Source organism: Danio aesculapii, chromosome 7 (genome assembly GCF_903798145.1).
Source record: "Danio aesculapii chromosome 7, fDanAes4.1, whole genome shotgun sequence".
Lineage (NCBI taxonomy): Eukaryota > Metazoa > Chordata > Actinopteri > Cypriniformes > Danionidae > Danio > Danio aesculapii.
The window spans coordinates 24502881-24529069 of NC_079441.1; the positions used below are offsets into that span (position 1 = coordinate 24502881).

Here is a 26189-nt window from a genome sequence, read left to right on the forward strand (position 1 = left end):
ACAAACAAACTATAGAGTTCTCGCGAGACGAGGCGCCGCTGTGCGCTCTCAAGCACCCAGTTTCTGAAGTGGCTATGTAGGGTGAGTCGTTTGCACAGGCGTCAGCGTTAAGTGCGCTGCCACACGTGTCAGGTACACTGTATTTCTTTGCTTTTGTATCTCTGAGTGTAGCATACTGCATGTAGCACCAAACTATCAGCTTCTGTTTGAATATGGCTTAACATAATAATAGTAAGCTAATAATAAATTATTTAGATTCAAGCCAACCTAATAATATACACTAGTTATACATATATAATAACAATTATGAAATTTTAAATTATTTATTTATGTGTTAACCTGAAATGTTTTTTTTGTAGCTACTGATAACATTTCTTAAAATATTAAATAAAATGTTAGTTTTTTTTTTTTTTTTGTTGCATAAAATAAGTTAAGTTCCACATTTTCAGACATATTTTTAGTATAAATATGTGAAAACCATATCAGTGTTTTAACAGAAGAATGTATAAATCAATATTTGGAGCAATAGCTTGATTTGAAAAGCCTGATTTTGTTTTTTATCACAACAAATAAAAACATTTGTTATTCATTTCAACAGTTTCTTGATTTTTGTATATTTATGCTTTGTGTGAGTGATTGTGAATGTAGATATAAAAACATAAAGGTGTTTAGATTATTATTTAAAAATATTTGTATTAAATAATTTAGTTTTGTTTTTTAGATTACGCTCCATCACTATACACTGCATGAACCACTTAAAGATCAGCCATATGGTCCAAAGAATATACACTCACCGGCCACTTTATTAGGTACACCTTACTAGTACTTGGTTGGACCCCCTTTTGCCTTCAGATCTGCCTTAATCCTTCGCGGCATAGATTCAACAAGGTACTAAAAATATTCCTCAGAGATTATGGTCCATATTGACATGATAGCATCACACAGGTGCTGCAGATTTTCCGGCTGCACATCCATGATGCGAATCTCGCATTGCACCACATCTCAAAGGTGCTCTATAGAATTGAGATCTGGTGACTGTGGAGGCCATTTGAGTACAGCGCGACGTATCTGAAGAGCTGGGAGGGATGCGGTGGAGAGGGGTGTGCGACGTATTTAAGGAGAGATTATCGGGAGATTATCATTTGTTTGTGGGGATCAGATAGTCTCTATGCATTTGCGGGAGACTCCCGGAACTTCCGGAAGACTTGGGATGTCTGCCAAGACCATTACATAACCACCACCAGCCTGAATCGTTGATACAAGGCAGAATGGATCCATGCTTTCATGTTGTTGATGCCAAATTCTGACCCTACCATCCGAATGTCGCAGCAGAAATCAAGACTCATCAGACCAGAAAACGTTTTTTCCAGTGTTCTATTGTTCATTTTTGGTGAGCCTGTGCAAATTTTAGCCTCAATTTCCTGTTCTTAGCTGACAGGAGGGGCACCCGGTGTGGTCTTCTGCTGCTGTAGCCCACTCGCCTCATCTTGCTTATCTTGAGTGTACCAAGGGGTTAGAGTTACTGTTGCCTTTCTATCAGCTGGAACCAGTCTGGCCATTCTTCTCTGACCTCTGCCATCAACTAGGCATTTGGGCCCACAGAACTGTCACTCACTGGATTTTTTTTATTATTCGGAACATTCTCTGTATACCCTAGAGATGGATGTGCATGAAAATCCCAGTAGTTCAGCAGTTTCTGAAATATTCAGACCAGCCCGTCTGGCACCAACAGACATGCCACGTTCAAAGTCAGTTAAATCATCTTTCTTCCCCATGCTGATGCTCCGTTTGAACTGCAGCAGATCGTCTTGACCATGTGTACATGCCTAAATGCATTGAGTTGCTGCCATTTCATTGGCTGATTAGACATTTGCGTTTACAAGCAGTTGGACGGGTGTACCTAATAAAGTGGCTGGTAAGTGTACTGTATGTATCACACTTAACATTTATCAGACCACTCAGAAAACACAAATTTCTAAAAAATCATTTTAAAAATTGAAGTATTCTCATTTATTTGGCATATAACAACGTAAACATCTAAACTGTTTTTATGAGTTATTATATCCAAATTTGAACTGAAATATTCAATTTCTCTCAGAAATCAGATGTTAACCAAGCATAACATTCAGCCATTGACACTTATTTTTCTAAGAACAGCAAGTAAAATACTGTAATTGGGCATTTGAATAGTAAAAAGTCATTTTTACTGCCTTTCTTGTAAATTGCTCAATTAAAATATAATTTTAAAATGACCATTTCACAATATGTAATGTGTATATATATATATATATGTGTGTATATATATATATATATATATATATATATATATATATATATATATATATATATATATATATATATATATATATATATATAATTTATTGTTAGTTTTCTATAGCATGTTACATATTCTTTTAAACAGATAAGCATGCTTGTTGAAATGTACTTGTTTTAGATTAGATAAGTTATAGATAAGTTATCAGTTAGTGAAATCACAATGCTCATCCAATCTTCTCCAGCTTATTTTGTATAGTCATGATCCCACTCGTTTATCACATGCCAGCATCATGGAAGAAAGTAGCAATATAAAGTATGACATTTGGATGTGCTACATTTACCATATTGTTACTGTTAATTGACCTATCTGTGTAATTGGCATTGCTTCACTGCCATTCATAAACTTTCTCCCGTGGCGTCATTAGATAGTAAAGTGTCTATTAAATGTGCACTGCTGGAAGTTGTAGGTCATTCAGTTAGTTTTTGAGTAGTCTTTTATGAGTAGTACGAGTTGACAATAATCACGAGTCACATATCGTATTTTGTGTACTACATAGCAGGGAAATTGTAGATTGCAGCCACAATCTTTATATTGGCTCACAATGCATAAAGGTCTCAGATTGTGTAATTTCTTGAACTCATATCAAGATGTCATGAATCATACAGTGCATTTAATATTTTTGTTGACAATTTTATGACGAGATGAAAATACATGGTGAAGGATTGGTCATGCTACTCTTCCTCCGAGCATACACTAGTCCTTATATCGAGAATTATAGTGCACCATTTTAAATGCTAAAACAGAGTAAATCCATCTTCCTCTTTGTTGGTTCGGCATTCTCTGGTTCCTGCCAGATCAGCACCAGCCATGGCCTCCATGTATTTCCAAGCCAAGTAGAGAGTGAAAAATCTGCAGACAGAAAAACGCAGAGGGATGGCGGATAAGGAAAAAAGCCTTGTCAGAGCAATCAATAAGGGCAGTTAAAAGCATCTGTTTGCTGAGCTCAACCTATTATCTAATTGCTGGCCTACTGGTGATTGCATGGACACATTAATCTCTCTCTCTCTTTCTCTCTCCCATTCCCTCTCTCATTGTACACCTAATAATTCTGGCCTCATAATTCACTTTAAACTTCTGCGATTTGAAGACAAAATGCTGAATGAGCATGCAAAGATCAAAAACTAGTTACACCATTAGCTTGAAGACGACATATTCAAGGTGTTGTAAGTTTTTGATTCTTCTAAAGCATAAAAATCCTATAATATGTTTGCAGATATTTAAGAAACATGCTAAGTGAACATTCTTGTTTATCTGAGAAACAATGCTGAAGTCAGTTATTCTGCTTTGAAAATGTCCATTACGTGCTGGAATGTCTGTCTTTGTTTTGCTTCTTTAACCCGCCCACTGCCAGTTTAGCCAATTTTATTTTAGCACCCCCGGTTGCCTTGGTGAAAAACTGTGTATTTGAGTCATTCAGTTATGAAGGCTCTCAAAGTATGCTTCTGCCGCCAACTGACAGTAACAGCCTCTGAAATGAGACGCAGATTCATAGTTCCACAGGAGGTGGTAATTAATTAGCAAAAAACATAAACATTACGAACATAAACATTAGGTGAGCATCTTGCATTGTCACCTTGTGTCCTAGCAACACGCTAACTGATGAGATTTGCAGTGATAAGTAATTTGGCTGTTTGCAGCAGATGAAACATGACAGAAATTTAAATATAGCCATTCAGAAGCACAGAATAGTGCACTTACTGCACTCCATTGAAATGGTAAGGTTTACAATTTAATTAATACATATTAAACCTCTTTAACATTATTAAATATACATGCTGAATCACTGATGTGTTGGTTTACATTATTTCACAGTTCAATTTTAAATGGTTTATTTTATTTTCAAGATCTGAGGTGAACTATCTGCTGCTGCTTTCAGTAGTTTGACAATACATGTCATGTAAAATGGCATTCAAACTCATATTATTGAAAAAAGCACATGGGGTCTACCTAGTGCTTAATTTGAGCCTGATCTTGCTGGATCTTGTTTCAGAAAATGTCCGATATTCGTGTTTGCCTTCCGGTATTTATTTTAATGGATCTGGCATTAACTTGTGCACACTGAATACCTACGTGTGTGTGTGTGTGTGTGTGAGAGAGAGAGAAAGAGAAAGAGAATGTAAATGCAAGTGAAGGCTGTGTGGATTGTGTGTGCACACACACGCAAGTTAAAGCAAAACTATTGGCCCTCAACAATATTTTCAGCCAATCAGCTTTCTTATGTTTAGAATCAGTCTCGTTGGTTGGTGATTGTTGTTTCGCATGCAGTGAGCAGCGAAAATAAATAATGGCACAGTGGCCTACCTAAATAATATTTGTTTTTTCAAAACGGCAATGATGCAGTCACGCAGATTTTCATTTTTTAAAACCACAAGTAAATTTGATAATGAGCCTGATCAAACGAGATCCTGAGAAGATGAAACTGCTCGAATGGATCGGGAGAAAGACGGAAAGCAATCTCAAGTCATCCAGAAAACATGACAGAAGAGGTTACTGTGGGCTCTTGAAGATTAGACTGAGTGAGTCATTTATTATTTGTTTTTCACTTGGCACATAATAGGGAAGTGAACGGAATAGTGATTGTTCATACGATTTATGTTTGTTGCTACATCGTTTTATTAACCATGACTCACCTATAACGTTATATATAGCTCAAAATAATACAAGACCGTTCAGAAATGTGATGCTCTTTTTTTTTTCTCGCTATCACCATTTAATGACATCATGTTCGGGGGAAACTAAAATTGGTTGGTGGACGTCGGTCACGGTAACTTTTATTTTGTGGTTTTGTTCCGGGAATTATTCATTTACAAATTAAGCACTGGGTGTACCTGATGTGATTATTTTCAGTTTTCTGTTGTTCAGCTGCAAGAAATAGAAGCCGTTTCTAAAATGTCAATTTCAAGTGTTGGTTAGAACAAAAACTTGTTTTAATATGGAAAATGTTACTTCTATTGTGTGCCATTACTTTTATTTATAACGCAATAAACTTATAAACTTATAAATCAGCCCTTGTTGGTTTTGTCAATCTGGCAACCTGGTCTTGCATGTGTTTTGAACCAGAAGTGCAACACCTAGTTCAACCACTGGGTGTCAAACATGCACCTTTTAAGTCAGTAGCTAGAAAAATAGTTTGTAATTGTGCAAAATAAAAGTACATTTACATAAATTATTCATTATATTACATTATAATGAATGTATTAAATTAACCCTTACAAATAATGTTGATTATTACTATATTAATAATACTGACTCTAAATCAATGATTTGTAGAATTGTTGCAGATTTCCAGTATTAGTTTCTCTGCCACTGTAACTAGCAAATCTAATGTGTAGTGTAATGGGAAGCATTAATTTATTATGTACAGTAGTTTAAACTGCTCATCCAACATGCCAAATAGTGGAAATGCATACATGCCACTGTAAAGTGGCAGAACGGGTCGAGTGTTTACAGAATTTTAATGATTACTTACAAATTGCAGTCTGTCTGGCGCTGATTACAAATTGCATTGCATTCTTTATCAACAACATGAAGTGCGTTAAACTTTGTTTCAGGAGTTGATAAGTTATGCAATGTTGTTAAAACAAACATACTTCAAAGTATTGTGTAACCCATGTCAGTTGATTGGAAATGTCAAATTTTTAAGCAGCTTTATAACAAATGTGTAAAATGCAGTCTATGACCTGCACTGGCTGGCTGCTTTTTGGTGTTTGTTGACAGGTTGACAACATTCTGTTTTTGTATCAGATCATTTTGGATACAGATTCAAAAGATGAAGACCAGTGCCATAAATAATGCTTGCATCACTGTGTTTACAAGTGCTTATTAAGCCTCCAGAGCTGATATTCAGATACGGTAATGGGTGTTTAGTTTCCAATGTGTGCTAGAAACCGTAAACCAATCAGACACACTGGGCCATCTGACCAATTAGAGCAGAGGAAGAGTTAAGGAAGACAAGCGATGCATCTGAAATAATGTACTGTACTGTCTTTCAATTTGAACTTACTTCACAACCATTAAAAAGTTTGTTATTGTATAGTGCAAATATTTGTAATAATTAAAGGGACTTGAACATACTGCATCTGCCATGTTGCTACTGCCATGTAACCAGCTACTTCACTTCCATTCATAAATCCTTTCCCATGGCCTCATGGGGTTGTGTCATGGTGAGAGTTACAAGCGAGCTCTGGTTAAAAATAAACATTTTAAACCTAATTTAGTTGTTAAAGTGACATTTCTCTCAAAAATCTCCCTCAGGCCATTAAATGGGTAGATTAATTTTATTTCTTTAGAAGACCATTTAATGTAAAAAAAAAAAAAAAACTGTTATAAAACATTATCTTATTTAAAAAGGCTAACATTAAATGTTATCTTAAGCATCACTCTGGGTCTGTCTATCAAAAGGCAGAATTGGTACAACATTTGTAATTCTCTCTGCAAGAAAAACCCTTTGTGTGTAAATATATGTATGTATGTATGCATGTATGTATTTACTTTGCTGGAGATGCGATCTTTCAATCACAAAATGCAAGTCAACAACTACTGGCACTTAGAGAGTCAATAAAAAAATTCGACAAAAAATTAAATTAATACCTGAGAGTAATGACTCCTTGAATTTTAAAGAAGCAAAAGTTAGAACTTTAAAGTTAAGAAGTTAGGGCTGTTTGCGAAATTTGTGGATTATAGGTAATAATGTTTAAAGTAATGTTCCTTCAGGAACAATATCCATGACCTTTGATATAAAAGCATTAATTGGGTGTGAGGAAACAGAAGCTTTGCAAAATGTTCAAGTATTAAATTGATCAATGAATTACAATTGAAATACCTTGTATTTAGTTATCCATCTATCCATCCATCCAACGTTGTCTGTGGTTCCTAGTTATACAGAGGTAGCTAATATTGCCTTAAATGATATTGATGTAAAGAATTTTTGTAAATGTACACTAATGTACACAGGTGCTCCAGTTTCCTCTACTATCCAAAGACATGCAGTATAGGTTTAGATAAACTACAATGGCAATAATGTGTTCACTGAAGAGTGTTTGTTTCCTATCACTGAGGATTGTACTCTCAGTGCTATGTTGTGGCTGTAAGGGCATAATTTGTATAAAACAATTTCCTGAGTAATTGGCGATTAATTTTGCTTTGTGAGCCCTGATAAAGCAGGGAATAAATTGAAAGAAAGTGAGTAATGTTTTTTTTTTTTTTTGCATAGACCTACTGTTTGGCTTCATAAGCTCCCAATGTATCATCTGGAGTGACAGGACTGTGTAAAATGTCATCTGGATCATGGATGTCTCGAGGGTGAGTAAATTAAACACACATTTTGATTTTTTGTAGAGCTGTCACTTTAAATATGCTGAACAGAGAGCACTTTTTTCTCATTCTGACCCTCTCATACATGTACTGTATACGTATCTTTCAGCTTCACTCCGAGTGATCCTCAGCAAACTGCTCTAGAGCTCCTCCTGGTGGCAAATGCTCTTGGCCCTGCTGAGTTTATGACATGAATTTTAAATAAAACGTGGTATTTTACAATAAGAACAGCAATTGTTGAAGCTACACCCACACCAGTGTGCTTGAGGGTTCATGGGAGTATGCCCAACCAGTCCACATGTGTTTTGTGGACTTAGAGAAGGCATTCGGCCGTGTCCCTCGTGGCATTCTGTGGAGGGTGCTGTGGGAGTATGGGGTCAGAGGCACTTTGTTAAGGGCTGTCTCGTCCCTGTATGAACAGGAGTTTGGTTCGCATTGCCGGCAATAAGTCAGACTTGTTTCCACTGCATGTTCGGCTCCGGCAAGGCTGCCCTTTGTCACCAACTCTGTTCATAATTTTTATGGACAGAATTTTAAAGCTCAGCCATGGGCTGGAGGGGGTCCGGTTTGGGGACCACCGGATCTCTTCTCTGTTATTCGCAGACGATGGTGTTCTGTTGGCTTCATCGAATATGGGCCTTCAGCATGCACTAGGGCGCTGCTGAGTGTGACGCGGCTGGGATGAGAATCAGCACCTCCAAATCCGAGGCCATGGTGCTCCACCGGAAAAACACGTGGTTTGACATCTCCAGGTTGAAGGAAAGTCCTTACCCCAGGTGGAGGAGTTCAAGTATCTTGGGTTTAGTTCACGAGTGAGGCAAGGATGGAGCGTGAGATTGACAGGCGGATCGGTGCAGCGGCAGCAGTAATGCGGTCGATGTACCGGTCGATTATGGTAAAGAAGGAGCTGAGCCGAAAGGCAAAGCTTACGATATACCGGTCAATCTATGTTCCTACTCTCACCTATGATCATGAGATTTGGGTCAGACAGATATATGCAGCCGAAATGAGTTTCCTTTGCAGGGTGGCAGGGTGCACCCTTATAGACAGGGTGAGGAGCTCTGTCACCCGGGAGGAGCTCGGAGCAGAGCCACTGCTTCTCCACATTGGAAGAAGCTGAGGTCGCTTGGGCATCTGTTTTAGATGCCTCCAGGACGCCTACCTAGGGAGGTGTTCCAGGCATGTCCCACCTGGAGGAGGCCTCGGGGAAGACCCAGGACATGCTGGAGGGACTATGTCTCTTGGCTGGCCTGGGAACTCCTCGGGATCCCGGAGGAGCTGGAAGAAGTGTTCGGGGAGAGGGAAGTTTGGAGTTCTCTCCTAAGACTGGTGCCCCTGCGACCCGGCCTCGGATAAGCGGATTAAAATGACTTGATGACAATATAAAAACAGTGGGCATTTGACAGAATGAATGCTCAGCTATAAAAGATATTCTCATGATCCAAAGTCCAAAGCTATTTATATTTCCCTCACCACTGGAGAACAAACTATCACTTAGTGTTTGATTTCATTATTAAGAATTTGGTAATCATTTGCTGACAGGGTTCTGAATATTACATTGTTATCTACAACATGTCAGTGGCAACTAAGGACAGAAGCAATAAAATACTGATAAATACTGAAGACGTATAAATTATAAAACAGGCCTTCACTTCCACGATCAACAGCACACGTTTACTTGCGTAAAAATTGCCTGACTAGTAACTAGGCGGAGTCCACACAGGCCATAAAAAACAAACAGAAATGACGCGCGCAGATACAGGATACAGGTGACAATGCCACACGTCCACTGTAAACTGAACATTGCGTCATTCACTTAAGACTTCTTCATGTAGAGATGTTCCAATAAAAATGGTAAAAATAATGTTATTTTTGTGGAAATAATATGTGAGAATTCCAGTTTACAGTGGAGAAGGGGAGATCCAGATGTTTTACAGTGGACTACTACTGCTGCCAGTTTATTACTGTAAATTCATCTATTACAGTTTTATTTTTCATGTTGGCCTAAAGAGCAATGAAAAACCATGGCATTTGTGCAGATATTATGTGTATGACTATAACATTTTATTAGAGCAAAGTACAGAGTACATTGTCTTCAAAGCATCAAAGAAAAGCTTAATTGTAGTCATAAACACACATTCATGGAACCATGACAGCAAATGAAAGGCATGAAAACATCATCTTTCCTTCTTCCAGTGAAGGGAAAATGTCTTTCTAGTTTGTCACACCATTGTGTAATTGTCATTCACCAATATGCCAATCCTTTTTCCATCTTCTGCGCAAGTAAATTTACTGTATGTTCTTAGAATTTTTCAGAGATTTCCTGAAAAACAAGGGCAAATTTAGTTGTTTAAGAAGAAAAAGAAAAATATGTCATGTAAATTTAAGGGAAACATAAGACAATACATTATTGAAAGCTCAGGGAAAAATCAAATCTCTTTTATCTGATAATGTGGCCATGCAGTCAGGTGTAGTTGACATATCGCATCAGATAGGGATTATATAAAGGGAGAATGTACTCTTGAAGTGTTTAATCATATAGGTATCTCAATTGTTATTGTTTTTATCTTTCAGTATAGATATCTGTCAGCAAGCTTTTTTAAGAAATTAGACATCTAATATACATCCAAGAAATCTTGGCTGAAACAAGAGTAAATCTGGGCTGTCAGTGAAAATCTAATAGATGTCTAACAATAATCCAATATTATTTTTAAATATATTACACAATTTAGAGTGCTTATGAGTCTACATGGTGAATCGCTGCTCTGTAGAAAGTAATGTATGCGATTTGTAAACAGTGCCCACGTACCCTGAAGACCTTTGATCTTAAACAATAAATTCTAGAGAGGAAATAGAAACTTTAGCAAGGATTTCAAATAATCACTACGTTTAGCAATAAATGAAACTCAATATCCATGACCTTAGATATAAAAGCATTACTTGAGCGTGAGGAAACAGAAGCTTTGCAAAGTTTTCAAGTAGGGCTGAAATATCGTTTGAGCATCGATATCGCAATGTGTGTATCTGCAATAGTCACATCGCAGGATTTGATTATTTATTAAAGATTAAAGGTTATTATAAAGATCAAATATTATTAAATGTTGTTTTATATTATTGTATGAAATTGTTTATACAATAATAATCATGTATTTTATGTTCAATTGTGTTCAATTTCTATATTTCAATACTGTAAACCTCTATTTATTTAACAATTAATTTGTGCTCTGTCTTTTTGATATATGCTAGTAATTTATTATATTTTATGCAGATGGACTGTATAGAAAAAAGTTTGATCACCCCAGTTGATGTAAATGATTAAATATTTCCAAATAGAGCTATTCAAATCATCTGGTGAAATTATATTCATTTCGCAATATATTATTATTGCAAAATTAATACTTATCCAGCATATGTTTTATATCCATCACTGTGAAACATCCATACACACTCATTCACACACATACACTACAGCCAGTTTAGCTTACCCAATTCACCTATAGCGGATGTCTTTGGACTTGTGGGGGAAACTGGAGCATCCGGAGGAAATCCACACCAAAACGGAGAGAACATGCAAACTCCACACAGAAATGCCAACTGACCCAGCTGAGGCTCGAACCAGCGACCTTCTTGCTGTGAGGCAAGTGTGCTACCGATTGCACCACCATGACACCCACCCCATTTTGCAATATTCATTCATTCATTTTCTTTTCGGCTTAGTCCCTTTATTAATCCAGGGTCGCCACAGCGTAATGAATCGCCAACTTATCCAGCACATGTTTTACGCAGCGGATGCCCTTCCAGCCTCAACCCATCTCTGGGAAACATCCATACACACACACTCACACACCACGGACAATTTAGCCTTTCCAATTCACCTGCACAGCATGTCTTTGGACTTGGGGAAACCGGAGCACCCTTGCCAACACGGGGAGAACATGCAAACTCCACACAGAAATGCCAACTGACCCAGCTGAGGCTCGAACCAGCGACCTTCTTGCTGTGAGGCAATTGTGCAACCGACTGCGCCACCATGACACCCCATTTCGCAATATGTATCACACAAAAAAAGTCTGTCTGTCTGTCCATCCATCCATCCATCTATCCATCTATCGTTCCATCCGTCCATCCATGCATGTCTGTTGTGGCGAGTTAGGTACTAACTTTTTAAAAAATCGAAAGATTTTGTCTTGTGCATTTGCGAGACAATTAAACAAATATTGACTTGTTTTCAGAAATAATATATCAAAATTAAATGAGTTTTTCTATAAAACAAGCTAAGTAATCTGCCAACAGGGTAATCTTTTTTTTTTGCTTTGAAATAAGTTTGTTTTCCACACCACATTGGCAGATTATTTAGCTTGTTTTAAAGTGAAAACTTTTGATTTAATACAGTTTTTCTCAGTCACTTTGGTGCATTTCTCACAACACTATTTACATTTGCACAACAGTTAATGCATTTTCAAAACAATTAGTACAAATTGCAAAACCTAGTTGATAACCTGCAAAAGTGTGTCACTTGCTCAAAATGGATAGCTCATTCCTCAAAAGCAAGTATTGATGTCAATGAAAGTGTCAGTGTCATCAAGATGAAAAGTCCTGACACCATTGTTTTTGAACAAGATAGTCATATGGCTTTGTCATGTTTTTATTATGACAGTTTACGCTGTACATTTTTTCCAATGCAAAAAAGTCAGATCTTAGTGACACTTCCTGAAAATGCTCAAGACAGCAACTACAGTAAAACTACAGTAAAGTTAGACATTACTGCATTTAGTGAGATATCTAAGTACAAGACACTGAATATGTTTCACAGTTTTACTGCATATGCTCTTTACAATTCTAATTTATTCACAGCACTGTGCAAAAGAATAAATACACCCTTATTTACAACAAACATAAACTTCCTTTGGGAAGAGCTGTGCACAACTGTAAACAATATTGCAGTACATATTGGAACTGAGCCGACAACTTACACAGGTCTGTAAATCATTCATGAAATTGTTCAATTTAAAAGACATTTCCAGGAAAAAAAAGATTTTAAAAGTTTCATAATATTTGCTTGACAGATTTTTGACAATTAGTTCAACATTTCTGTAAGTAATGACTAAAGTAATGAAATGAGGACTATTATTTTTATATGAAACGACTATTCAGCATTCACAAGTTCAGTTAATTTTGACTGACATGACATAAACAAATGATAATGTTATAAAACAGCAGAGAGTTGTATGAAAGCAATTGATGCATGTCTAAAAGCATTTGCAATTTGTTGGAAGGAATGAGAAACTGCTACTATGATGTGCACAAATGACTGATTGTTTTGAGAAATGCATTAACTGTTGTGCAAATGCAGAAATCCAATCCCTTTAATTATTAAAATAAATAAATAGTTTAGGAAATTCTTCTTGATTTAAGAATTTGTAAATATATGGAGTAGAAACAAGCCAAAATCTCAAAGTAAGAAAAGCATTTTTTTTCTGTGTAATTGTCTTGATTTTATTTGAGAACGAAAAATGGTCATCATCATAAGTAGCAGAACAATAAGAAAAGCTTTCTAATTACCTTTTTAAAAATATATATTTTTGTAGGACGTAAAATAATTTATCAATTAATCTAGGAAGGATCTTAAATCTTACGGAGAACCGGACACAATCCCCACTTACAGTAGCATCATATTCTCTGTTTTTAGCCACAAATGGGAAGTTAAAACTGCTTTTGACCCTTTTAATGAGAAGATTACCTCTTTTTATTTTTATTTTACTTGTTTAATAACTAATGGCTAATAAAGACTAAACAGAATACAGTTAACCCCTTTACTGTCATTAAGTACATTAAAAAAATTCCTTTAAACCTGAATTTATCTTGATAAAATATGTATAATATCTTTAATATACAGTTGAGTATAATATGCCAATTCTAATGTGGAGTGACAGTTACATGGTTAAAAGACCTTGCCTTTATGATGTAATATATTATTTAAACATATCATTTAAAAGGACTGTTCTTCATTCTTTTAAGGGCTACTTAAGCACTTCATCAATCATTATATCCAGGTCATGGGAATATGTTCTCATGTCAGTTGAGTGAAGCAAAATTTTTGAGAAAATCAAAGTTTGTATAATATCCATTATAAAATGGTGGTGGACAATGAGTAGAAATGTAAAACGTTTTGAGGAAATCGACTCTTATCTTAATAAGTGTGCCATGATCTGTGCAACACCTCTCCTACAGTGGACTTTGATTCATGATTGAGGTTTTTAGAGTAACTTTTAATAGCTGTACCATGTACTTGGGTCAGTAAATGGCTTTGAACTGTGTGAAAGTTGCACAGGCTGAGATGTGTTAGAGACTACATCTGGACAGGACTGAGGATCCAGTGTATTATTTTTCAAGCACTTGGACTGGCATCATTTTCGGAAATGACTGGAATACGCTACAAATCTGCTTTCATTCTGATCCTGAGTCTTATTTCAGGTATGGTGAAACAAAATATAAATGCATAACAAATGAATGGTTTAAAAAGAAAATTCAAATAGTCTCTTAGACAGAAGATGATCTAAACAAGGTTTCTTATTTAATAAGAATAGATTAAATTAGGAGATCAGAGACGATGAAAAGAATTTTGGACTCATGCGCAGACACTTCGGTCCTTGACAAAAACAAACCAAGCATAATTTCGAGGACATTTACAGAGGATAAGCTTGTGGGTAAATGCAGGAGACAGATTAGCATTAGCATACATCTGTTCCGGTGGATGGAGTATATGCTAATTCTTGCATTTTAGGGTAGTACATAAAATGTTTGCATACTCTCCCTGTGTTCGCGTGGGTTTCCTCCGGGTGCTCATCTTTGCAAACTCTAAATACATGCGCTATAGGTGAATTAGGTAAGCTAAATTGTTTGTAGTGTATGTGTGTGAATGAGTGTATGGCTGTTTCCCAGTGATGGGTTGCAGCTGGAAGGGCATCTGCTGCATAAAACATATGCTGGATAGGTTGCTGGTTCATTCCACTGTGGCAATCCTTGATTAATAAAGGGACTAAGCCGAAAACAGAATGAATGAATAAATGGTTGGGAGAAATGTTTCTTGAGTTTTGAAAAGTGATTTAAGTATTGAGAAATTTGTCGTATGGATAGTACAGAAGAAACTATATGAGGACTTTTCTTAAAAGCAAAAAAAATTATAATTGGATTGTCAATTTGAGTGCCAAAATATAAGGAACAGAATGTTTTCTTCCAGAAAAACAAATTACGTTGTCTCGTAGAGGTGTATTTAGCAAGAAATACAGAATAGTTTTTGCATGTGAAATTTATTGGAATATGGCATGGATAATATTTTTAGAATTTGTAGAATTTTGGGTTATTTTGGGTTATTCTGATTTCATAATCTTCTTTAAGGACATTGCATATAGTGGTTTTATAGGAATTTTTTAATTTAAGGGTATTTTTAATGAAAACGTTTGACAGGTGCTGACCAAGATTTGGTATTAACTAAAGGACAATAATTATACAAATATATTTTATAATATTTATGGTTGTTGATGCCAATTGCATACTCTTTTAATACTAATTGCAGGAACACACTTTATGGCACATAAGTTACTCTGACCTAATCTAAATGTAGAGGGGAAAAAACCTTTTTACAATTCATGTAGTGCATCGTGTGTTGCATGCCTGCCTCATAACCAGACTCATTACAGCAAAGTAGTGATTTGTTTATGTAATCAGATAACACAAACAACAGTCAGTTATATATATATATATATATATATATATATATATATATATATATATATATATATATATATATATATATATATATATATATATATATATATATATATATATATATATATATATACATATACTGATTTTACTTTTACTCCTCTCCCAACAGCAAACACTTCTCTACAGCAAACATCTTCTACAGAGTATCCAAGCTCTACAGGTAATTTACATCACAATCTTTTAAATCACAACTCAGGGTTGTTTATAGGGATATTTTATATATTCTGATTAACTGTATTTCTGCCCATTGTTCTAGTTTTAAAATGCAAAAATGAAGACTAAAACAAAAAATTCAGGCATACTGTAAATTGTTAATGATATTTTTTATTTATACTATAAGTCTAAATTAACTGAAACTAATTATTAAAAAGAAATAAAGTTGACCTACAACTTATCAATAGCCATATCGTAAAAAAAGAATGAGAGTGAATGAGGATGTTTTCATTTCTGCATTGTCCATTATGAATATAACATTTCATTTGGATATCTATGGCAAGAACTTGAGTTTTGACTTAAGTAAATGATGGTATGATTAATGTCATACCAACATATGTTTTTGTAAAAAGTCAGTTTAATCTAATGTAAGTGGAAATTAATTGAAAATTTTATTTAACATGAAAAATGGTGCAAAAATGTTTTACATTAAAAAGTATGTAATAATTTTATTTACAGAGTGTGTTCTTCTCTTTTCTCTTTCTATTCTGTTGTATTGTGTGTGTGTGTGTTCTACAGAAGAGATAACAACAGAAAGTTCAACAACTACTGATGGCACAACAGCCAGTGAACCTACAGGTACAACAGAAAAGCCTGTAACCACAGCAGAGATGACAACAGAAAGTTTAACAACTAGTGATGGCACAACAGCCAGTGAACCTACAGGTACAACAGAAACGCCTGTAACCACAGCAGAGATGACAACAGAAAGTTTAACAACTAGTGATGGCACAACAGCCAGTGAACCTACAGGTACAACAGAAACGCCTGTAACCACAGAAGAGATGACAACAGAAAGTTTAACAACTAGTGATGGCACAATAGCCAGTGAACCTACAGGTACAACAGAAACGCCTGTAACCACAGCAGAGATGACAACAGAAAGTTTAACGACTAGTGATGGCACAACAGCCAGTGAACCTACAGGTACAACAGAAACGCCTGTAACCACAGCAGAGATGACAACAGAAAGTTTAACAACTAGTGATGGCACAACAGCCAGTGAACCTACAGGTACAACAGAAACGCCTGTAACCACAGCAGAGATGACAACAGAAAGTTTAACAACTAGTGATGGCACAACAGCCAGTGAACCTACAGGTACAACAGAAACGCCTGTAACCACAGCAGAGATAACAACAGAAAGTTTAACTACTAGTGATGGCACAACAGCCAGTGAACCTACAGGTACAACAGAAACGACTGTAACCACAGCAAAGATAACAACAGAAAGTTCAACAACTACTGATGGCACAACAGCCAGTGAACCTACAGGTACAACAGAAACGCCTGTAACCACAGAAGAGATAACAACAGAAAGTTCAACAACTACTGATGGCACAACAGCCAGTGAACCTACAGGTACAACAGAAACACCTGTAACCACAGAAGAGATAACAACAGAAAGTTCAACAACTATTGATGGCACAACAGCCAGTGAACCTACAGGTACAACAGAAACGCCTGTAACCACAGAAGAGACAACAACAGAAAGTTCAACAACTACTGATGGCACAACAGCCAGTGAACCTACAGGTACAACAGAAACGCCTGTAACAACAGAAAGTTTAACAACTACTGATGGCACAACAGCCAGTGAACCTACAGGTACAACAGAAACGCCTGTAACCACAGAAGAGATAACAACAGAAAGTTCAACAACTACTGATGGCACAACAGCCAGTGAACCTACAGGTACAACAGAAACGCCTGTAACCACAGAAGAGATAACAACAGAAAGTTCAACAACTACTGATGGCACAACAGCCAGTGAACCTACAGGTACAACAGAAACACCTGTAACCACAGAAGAGATAACAACAGAAAGTTCAACAACTACTGATGGCACAACAGCCAGTGAACCTACAGGTACAACAGAAACGCCTGTAACCACAGAAGAGATAACAACAGAAAGTTCAACAACTACTGATGGCACAACAGCCAGTGAACCTACAGGTACAACAGAAACGCCTGTAACCACAGAAGAGATAACAACAGAAAGTTCAACAACTACTGATGGCACAACAGCCAGTGAACCTACAGGTACAACAGAAACGCCTGTAACCACAGAAGAGATAACAACAGAAAGTTCAACAACTACTGATGGCACAACAGCCAGTGAACCTACAGGTACAACAGAAACGCCTGTAACCACAGAAGAGATAACAACAGAAAGTTCAACAACTACTGATGGCACAACAGCCAGTGAACCTACAGGTACAACAGAAACGCCTGTAACCACAGAAGAGATAACAACAGAAAGTTCAACAACTACTGATGGCACAACAGCCAGTGAACCTACAGGTACAACAGAAACGCCTGTAACCACAGAAGAGATAACAACAGAAAGTTCAACAACTACTGATGGCACAACAGCCAGTGAACCTACAGGTACAACAGAAACGCCTGTAACCACAGAAGAGATAACCACAGAAAGTTCAACAACTACTGATGGCACAACAGCCAGTGAACCTACAGGTACAACAGAAACGCCTGTAACCACAGAAGAGATAACAACAGAAAGTTCAACAACTACTGATGGCACAACAGCCAGTGAACCTACAGGTACAACAGAAACGCCTGTAACCACAGAAGAGATAACAACAGAAAGTTCAACAACTACTGATGGCACAACAGCCAGTGAACTTACAGGTACAACAGAAACGCCTGTAACCACAGAAGAGATAACAACAGAAAGTTCAACAACTACTGATGGCACAACAGCCAGTGAACCTACAGGTACAACAGAAACGCCTGTAACCACAGTAGAGATAACAACAGAAAGTTCAACAACTACTGATGGCACAACAGCCAGTGAACCTACAGGTACAACAGAAACACCTGTAACCACAGAAGAGATAACAACAGAAAGTTCAACAACTACTGATGGCACAACAGCCAGTGAACCTACAGGTACAACAGAAACGCCTGTAACCACAGAAGAGATAACAACAGAAAGTTCAACAACTACTGATGGCACAACAGCCAGTGAACCTACAGGTACAACAGAAACGCCTGTAACCACAGAAGAGATAACAACAGAAAGTTCAACAACTACTGATGGCACAACAGCCAGTGAACCTACAGGTACAACAGAAACGCCTGTAACCACAGAAGAGATAACCACAGAAAGTTCAACAACTACTGATGGCACAACAGCCAGTGAACCTACAGGTACAACAGAAACGCCTGTAACCACAGAAGAGATAACAACAGAAAGTTCAACAACTACTGATGGCACAACAGCCAGTGAACCTACAGGTACAACAGAAACGCCTGTAACCACAGAAGAGATAACAACAGAAAGTTCAACAACTACTGATGGCACAACAGCCAGTGAACCTACAGGTACAACAGAAACGCCTGTAACCACAGAAGAGATGACAACAGAAAGTTCAACAACTACTGATGGCACGACAGCCAGTGAACCTACAGGTACAACAGAAACGCCTGTAACCACAGTAGAGATAACAACAGAAAGTTCAACAACTACTGATGGCACAACAGCCAGTGAACCTACAGGTACAACAGAAACACCTGTAACCACAGAAGAGATAACAACAGAAAGTTCAACAACTACTGATGGCACAACAGCCAGTGAACCTACAGGTACAACAGAAACACCTGTAACCACAGAAGAGATAACAACAGAAAGTTCAACAACTACTGATGGCACAACAGCCAGTGAACCTACAGGTACAACAGAAACGCACGTAACCACAGAAGAGATAACAACAGAAAGTTCAACAACTAATGATGGGACTACGGCCAGTGAATCTACAGGTACAACAGAAATGCCTGCAACTACAAAAGAGACTACAACAGCGATTTCTGATTTAACTACACAAAGTCCTGGCACAACTGACGTCACAACTGAAAAAGACATTATGACTACCATTCATGCAACAACAACAACAAGATCAACTCAGTCAACAACCAAAACTACAACTATCAAACCTATTCACTGTCAAAATGGAGGAACTCCACAGCCAGACAACAAGGCTTGTTTGTGTACAGCTGGTTTTACAGGAAGGACTTGCAATAATGTGGAATTTGAAGTTGTCCCAGGTTTGTTAGAAGCCCTTTCAAATATTAGTAGATAATAATGATAAATAATCATATTATTATTAAAGTGTCTAAATTATCACAGAAAGTATGAGTGTACCAAATGTTATTGGTTAATTTTGCCACAATATTATCTAGCTGTGTCTATCTGAAACATTTATTTGCAATTACTGTTCTTGTAGTTTTTCCAATTTATCCTAATTCAAATGTGATGCAGTAAAATGACTTCACAGCTCTTGAAGCTGTTATTTATTAATGCCATACCTTACAGCTCTACAACAACGACTCTAAATGTAACCAAAAAACATAGTCACAATACACTATTCTTGTTTGTAATTTTTCAGGAAGGATGTTCTTTCTATTATTAATTAGTTGATACATTACTTTTATTAAACATATATATTTTTAAAGTGATATACTTGTTTTTTCCAAATTTTCTCTATTTTCCTTGTTGTAGGTGACATTGAAAGGGCAGTGAATGCTGAATTAGAAGTTAATCTTCCATTTAAAGAAGAACATAAAGACACATCATCACCTGAATATCGTGAAATTGTGGAAAAATTCAACCATACAGTAAGTGTCCTTTTCTCCAGAATCTTATTTATGTAAAGATTTTGGGTGAACTATCCCTTTAATTACTAAAATATTATTGTCCGGATATTGAGGAAGTGATGTGATCATCTTTAATAAAATTTCACCTTAATTTTATTGAATGAACGAAAATTTAGCAGTTGTCATTTATGCAATATTTGTAATACTGGTTTCAGTGCCTACCTTGACAAACAGTGGAGGTCCTAATTTTGGGGCTTGAAGCTTTTGCTGACATATTTTCATTCAAATACAGGTTATATCCAAGTATAAAAAAGAAATAAAAAACTTTGATCGTGTGGACAATATCATTCTAAGGTAATACCTCTACATAATCTACAGTGCAAGCCATTTTGTAATCATAGTTATGTCAATAGAATGCTAATTTATTTTTTTCAAAGTCCTGGTAATCCATTTACAACAAGGCGAAGAAGAAGCGTGCCTTTGGAGGAAGAAAAAAGGTAACAGAAATCAGAAACCAAACAGAAATCTTTACTAATTACTAATTAGAAATCTTTTCTAATTGTTACACCTTTAAATCACCAATTTGCGTGTATATATGTGTGTATATATATATATATATATATTGAATCGATGTTTTTGTATTTTTTTACTCTGTGGCTAGTGTGAACATTAAGCATGATGTCATTCTTCACATTGAAAATGACAATGTAAACAGTGCTTACGATGAAGTGGTCAGTGAACTGCAAACGACTCTTGAAATATTAAAAAATAGCTCAGGTAAGTCATATTCAATTTCTTCATTATCTACTACAGTATATGGTTATTGGATGCATTGTTAATCTATTTCTGTTTATTTCACATATATCTCTTCTAGATGATAATTTTCCCATTGCAGAGGTCCAAACATCAAAGACTGATTTTAATAGTAAGTAATGAGTTGCTCCAAAAATAAAAGGGGGCTGCCTTTAATATTTAATGATGGGTCATTCATTGTGTCAAGACAGAAGAAACAATGAGTCCTAAAAATTCTGCAGGACAACCTCACATGGGCCGTTCTAAAAATGTTGTACTACATTTTTACTAAATTTACAAAAATAGTGTATTAAATTCAAGAAATATTTAGTTTCTGAATCCTGTCATTTGTTTGTTTTATTTCTTATCATGACTGTTGCTCTTTTTTATTTCCATAGTCCAAGAGGTGTGCGATAAAGCATTAGAAAGTTTTCCCAAAGAAATACAAAGACATTTTACTCCAATGGAGATCAACGGCAAAGTGGCTTGTGTGACTGAATGCAATGCAGAACATCCTACAACAAAAGAGTGTGGCTCCGAAGGCACTTGTGAAGTTACTAGGGATGGTGCAACTTGCTAGTATGTACTTTTATGAACTATATTTTTGATATTCTCACTCTTTATGGATTGTAGCAGTTCATGCTGCAACACACTCACACTCATAACATGAAATCTGAAATTAAAATAAATGTTGTTTTAGAACAAAGATGCCCAAATTAGGGCCCGCGGCCCAAAGTTGGCCCATTGTAACCTTTGATTTGGCCTGTCATCCCATCTGAAAAGAGAGATGGAGAATGAGGGGGATGGTTTAGACATTGTAATTTCTAATTTAATGTAACCTTTTATTTGTTTGTTTTATTGTTAAGATGCAAAACGGCTAACTGAAATTAAATATTTTAATATAAATACTGTATTTTAGTTTAAAATGTACATATTGTCACCTGATGGATAGAGGACAATGCAGAGACTTTGGCGAGGGAATCAAGGCAAAGGCAGATTTGGCTTCACCAGTGTATTCAGCATTGAACTCCACTGTGACATAAATGTGATTGTTTATGTTTTAATTACAATAAGTTATCAATTGAAAAGTGATACTGCATTAGTTAATATAATTCAAAGTAATGTATTCTATTTAGTTTTAAATATTAGGAAATTACCCTTGGCAACTTTAATGTAACATAGTTTGGTATATTTATCTTCAGCCCACAGCTCTTGATCATATTTGTCTTTTGGCCCTTCATATGAAAAAGTTTGGGCACCCCTGTTTTAGAAGGTGATCAAAACTAATGATTGAAGCTAGGCCAATTCAAAGATCTGCAATGATCTAAATAAAACAAACAGTAGTAAAAATGTGCATATACTTCTCTGAAAACATCTTTGAATTGTATGAATCTTTGTTTTAGCTGCCCCTATAATGATGCTAACTGGTACCTGGGAGAGGATTGCAGATTCCAAGTGAACAAAATTGGATTCTATGCTGGACTGGGAACAGTGGCAGCTTTAGCAGTGATAACTGTCGCAATCCTAACAGCTTATCTTGTAATAAACAAAAAGACTGTGAAGAGGTAAGTAGTCGCATCTTTATAAAACTCAATAAGCAAAGCAATTTTCTTGGGTTCTCTGATGTGGGTTGCTTTTTTGAGATCGTCTCATGTCACAAGGACTTCAATTCATCTTTATTTCTATAGTGCTTTTACAATGTAGATTGTGTCAAAGCGGCTTAAAATAGCAGTTCTAGTGAATTGAAACTGTGTCAGTCCAGTTTTCAGAGTTTAAGTTCAGTTTAGCAGTTCTGGTTAGTTCAAATTTCACTGCTGAAAGTTCAAAGACTGAAGAGCAATTCCATCGATGGGCAGCTCCACAAGTCCCAAACCAAGCAAGCCAGTGGTGAGGAACAAAACTTACCAATTGATGAAAGTGAAGGAAAAAACCTTGAGAGAAACCAGGCTCAGTTGGGCACAACCATTTCTCCTCTGGCCAAATTCTTGTGCAGAGCAGTCTAGGCGCCGGAGGCTGGAGAATGCTGGACGTCCATCATGGAGAAGCTGCAGGTGTGAGTAGGTCATCGGCTGGTGTTCGGGCTGGCCCACAAAATCAATGCGGAGACTTGTCTGTCACTGGGGGTTTTTAGGACTAATTCTCATGCTCTCCACTCCTCCATGACCACTTCAGCACCTGCTCAGGATACAGCCTGGTCCAGGCTTATGGAGACCTCTAAAAGTCCTCTATGGTTGGCATCTGACTGACTGAAAGAAAGAACTGATTCTGAACTACCAGAGATGTGTCAGTAATTCCAGTCTTACTTCCTGGAATTACTGCCTTTTTTGATGTGTGTTGGAAAACACGGGGTTGACTTATAAAAAAGAATTAGTTTTCCTGTCCGTAACTGTGTTTGTTTGTTTGACAGGAATAAGGACATAAAGCAGGAGCTAGTGAAAGAATGGTTAGAAGATGATTTTGAGTGGCCAACCAAGAAAGCGCCATTCCCAGGTACCAATTAAAAAAAAAAAAAAATACATTAACCTATATACAACGATTGCTACTTGTAGGTAAATATCTGAATTGCCAAACAAATGATTTCCTTTGTGGATATTTAACAATACTCATAACAGCTGTTACATCAGTATATTGGTTGAAACATAAAATGGTCAAACATAATAATTAACAGGTAAACATTATATTATTAATCTCTATTCTTTTTCAAATCTAGTTAATTATTAATATAGTTATTTTAGGATTTTATTTGAGCATATTTGTAGTATATGTATATTTCAGATGCTTGTTTTTCTACTTGCAAAACAAAATATAGCAACACAGCAACACAGATTTGAGAAAGATCAAAACTTTCATAGATTTCTTGAAGTTGTAAGCTGTAAAATGTAATAGTTGTGTTATGTTCATTAGATAAGCTTTTGATTACTTACACTTCGTCTAATCGTTAAAATTGAGTGAAGCTAAAATATATAAACTGGAATTTGCAGTAAAACAGCTTTCATTGGGCCCTAAAAATGTTTGCATTTGCATTTTGTTTGATTTGTAGGCCTTTTCCCCTCATAGAATGTACATTTTCCATCTGATTAATCACTTACATTTTTCTATATTTCCAGTTGACCGATACGATAATCCAGTCTACTCACCAAGAGACACACCTAACAGTTTAGCGAAATATAAACCAGACGTCTTTGCAGCTCGATCCTACTCGACAAACTACTCGCCTGAACCCGACTTTCATCTGCGGAACTTTCAGAGAGATCCATCTGTGAGTACTGAGGATGTGATTATTTAAACAAATTAATTTCCCTCTAGCTGTTTTCTGGTTGATAAAGGTTACATTTTATTTATAGGATAATTTTAACTTCAGAATATTATTCATGTATTATTACAACCTAATTATCAGATTGTTGTTGGTGTTGTTTTTGATAAATCCTCATTCTTTGTTTTATTGCTCTTAATAGATGAAAATGGACAGACCTCAGATCCGGACTTCTTTTGATATTTAAGTGCTTGAGTCCATATCAATACAAACACACTGGAAAAAAACGATTTAAAGCTGATTCCTGGGATTTACAATTTTTTTTTAAGTTAAGTGGTTGTAAGCAATTTATTTGGGCTGAATTTAAACAAACTAATTAAGTTGAACATTACACAATTTAATTTGTTTGTTTAAATTCAACCCATATACAATGTTTGCAACAGTTTCGCAGATCTTTTTTTTCAGTGGGGCTATGTGTGGTATACTTAATGTATCTGTTGCTTTTAAAATTCACAGGTCTGATGTATCAAAACACTGTGAGTCTTATTTATATACCATTAAAGTCGGTAGCAGTAGAATTGTACATATTGTCTGTTTCTCAGATGTGTGACAAACTCTGAACACGATGCGTTTGATCACATGATGAAGAGATGGAGGAAACCTCTGCTTTTCTCTTATACATTATTCAAATCTCTGTCAGATATCTTCATGTTTTATTATTGTTATGAATAATGATACAGCATTAATATGAATATATCAGTTAGTTAATTGTGATGTGATTAGGTATGCAAATGCCTGCTTGATGTATGAATTAATCAGTTAGTCAGCATTAGATCAATTGTTTATCATTCTACAAGAGGTGCGTTGAGAAGAGACTGTATTAGGGAAAATAAGATTAATCAGTCCTCATTTTCCATCAAAAGCTGCACGAGAATGGAATATTATACTAACAGCTGTAAGATATATAAAAACAAATGAAGTATTTAAGGTTAAAATAATAATATGGTTAATTAGTACTCTGTTATGTCAACATTTAAATCCTGTATTTCATAGCTTGGGGTATGTCTCTTGTGCACTTTGTATTTTTATTTATTTTTTTATGGATTGCGATGTGTAAATCTAAGTTGTTTTAACATGTACTTTAATTACATTTTCTTTAGGGCAACTCTTAACATTTTGTTTAGGGACTACAGATGGAAAAATATTGTGGTACATTTACAGAAATGTTTTATTAATGTACAATGTCCCCGTTAACTAAACAAGACAAGGAAATTGTGTGTTAACCACAAATTATTTATTGTTATTATACTTATATTGCACTTTTTTTTTGTAAATTGACACTTGCTTATGTTAAAATAAATGACCTATATTCTCAATAACTCTTCATTTTAGTTGTAGTTTTTCTTTGTGGCTGTGATTTAGTTATATTCTTGAGATATTGAGCTCAATCATTTCTCTTGATGGGGGCTTTTTAATGCTTGGTTTTATGTTACCTTTGTATATACAGTGTTTAGCATATATCAGTACACCCCTCACAAATCTCTCTTTTAAATTCATATTTTTAATAGGAAGTTATACAACATTATATTTGTGCATATACATTACATTGTCAGTACTGAAGCCAAATCTGGAGCTTATCTAACAAAATAACTTACGATAAAGGTCTAAAAACTAGAACAGCCAAATTTATGTTAAAGAAAAATATTAAATACAAATTTTAAAAAGAGGAAAAATCAAGAGAAGCAAAAAAAAAAAAAAAAAAAAAAACACCTGAAAGATTGTCGTTTATTTTTGCAATATTTTGCTTGAATTTTATTGTATTATCTTTCCATTTCTAAATGTGTTTGGTAACTAAAATATTATTTTAATAAATAT

At 35.9% G+C, this 26189-nt stretch overlaps 1 protein-coding gene and 1 long non-coding RNA gene across 2 annotated transcripts; both read left to right on the top strand.

Moving 5' to 3' along the window:
• The first annotated feature begins 58 nt into the window (after positions 1-58).
• Positions 59-7841, top strand: LOC130232426 (uncharacterized). Its single transcript, XR_008838112.1, has 3 exons — positions 59-132; positions 7551-7639; positions 7761-7841. It is a non-coding gene; the product is annotated as an uncharacterized LOC130232426 (long non-coding RNA).
• Positions 7842-13772: 5931 nt separating this feature from the next.
• Positions 13773-25674, top strand: muc3a (mucin 3A, cell surface associated). Its single transcript, XM_056462735.1, has 13 exons — positions 13773-14125; positions 15549-15599; positions 16172-19720; positions 20175-20290; positions 20562-20623; positions 20707-20766; positions 20931-21046; positions 21144-21194; positions 21460-21640; positions 22465-22626; positions 23469-23551; positions 24169-24320; positions 24517-25674. Exons 1-13 carry the CDS (start codon positions 14071-14073, stop codon positions 24559-24561), a joined length of 4683 nt encoding a protein of 1560 aa, XP_056318710.1. The 5' UTR covers positions 13773-14070; the 3' UTR covers positions 24562-25674.
• Positions 25675-26189: the final 515 nt, after the last annotated feature.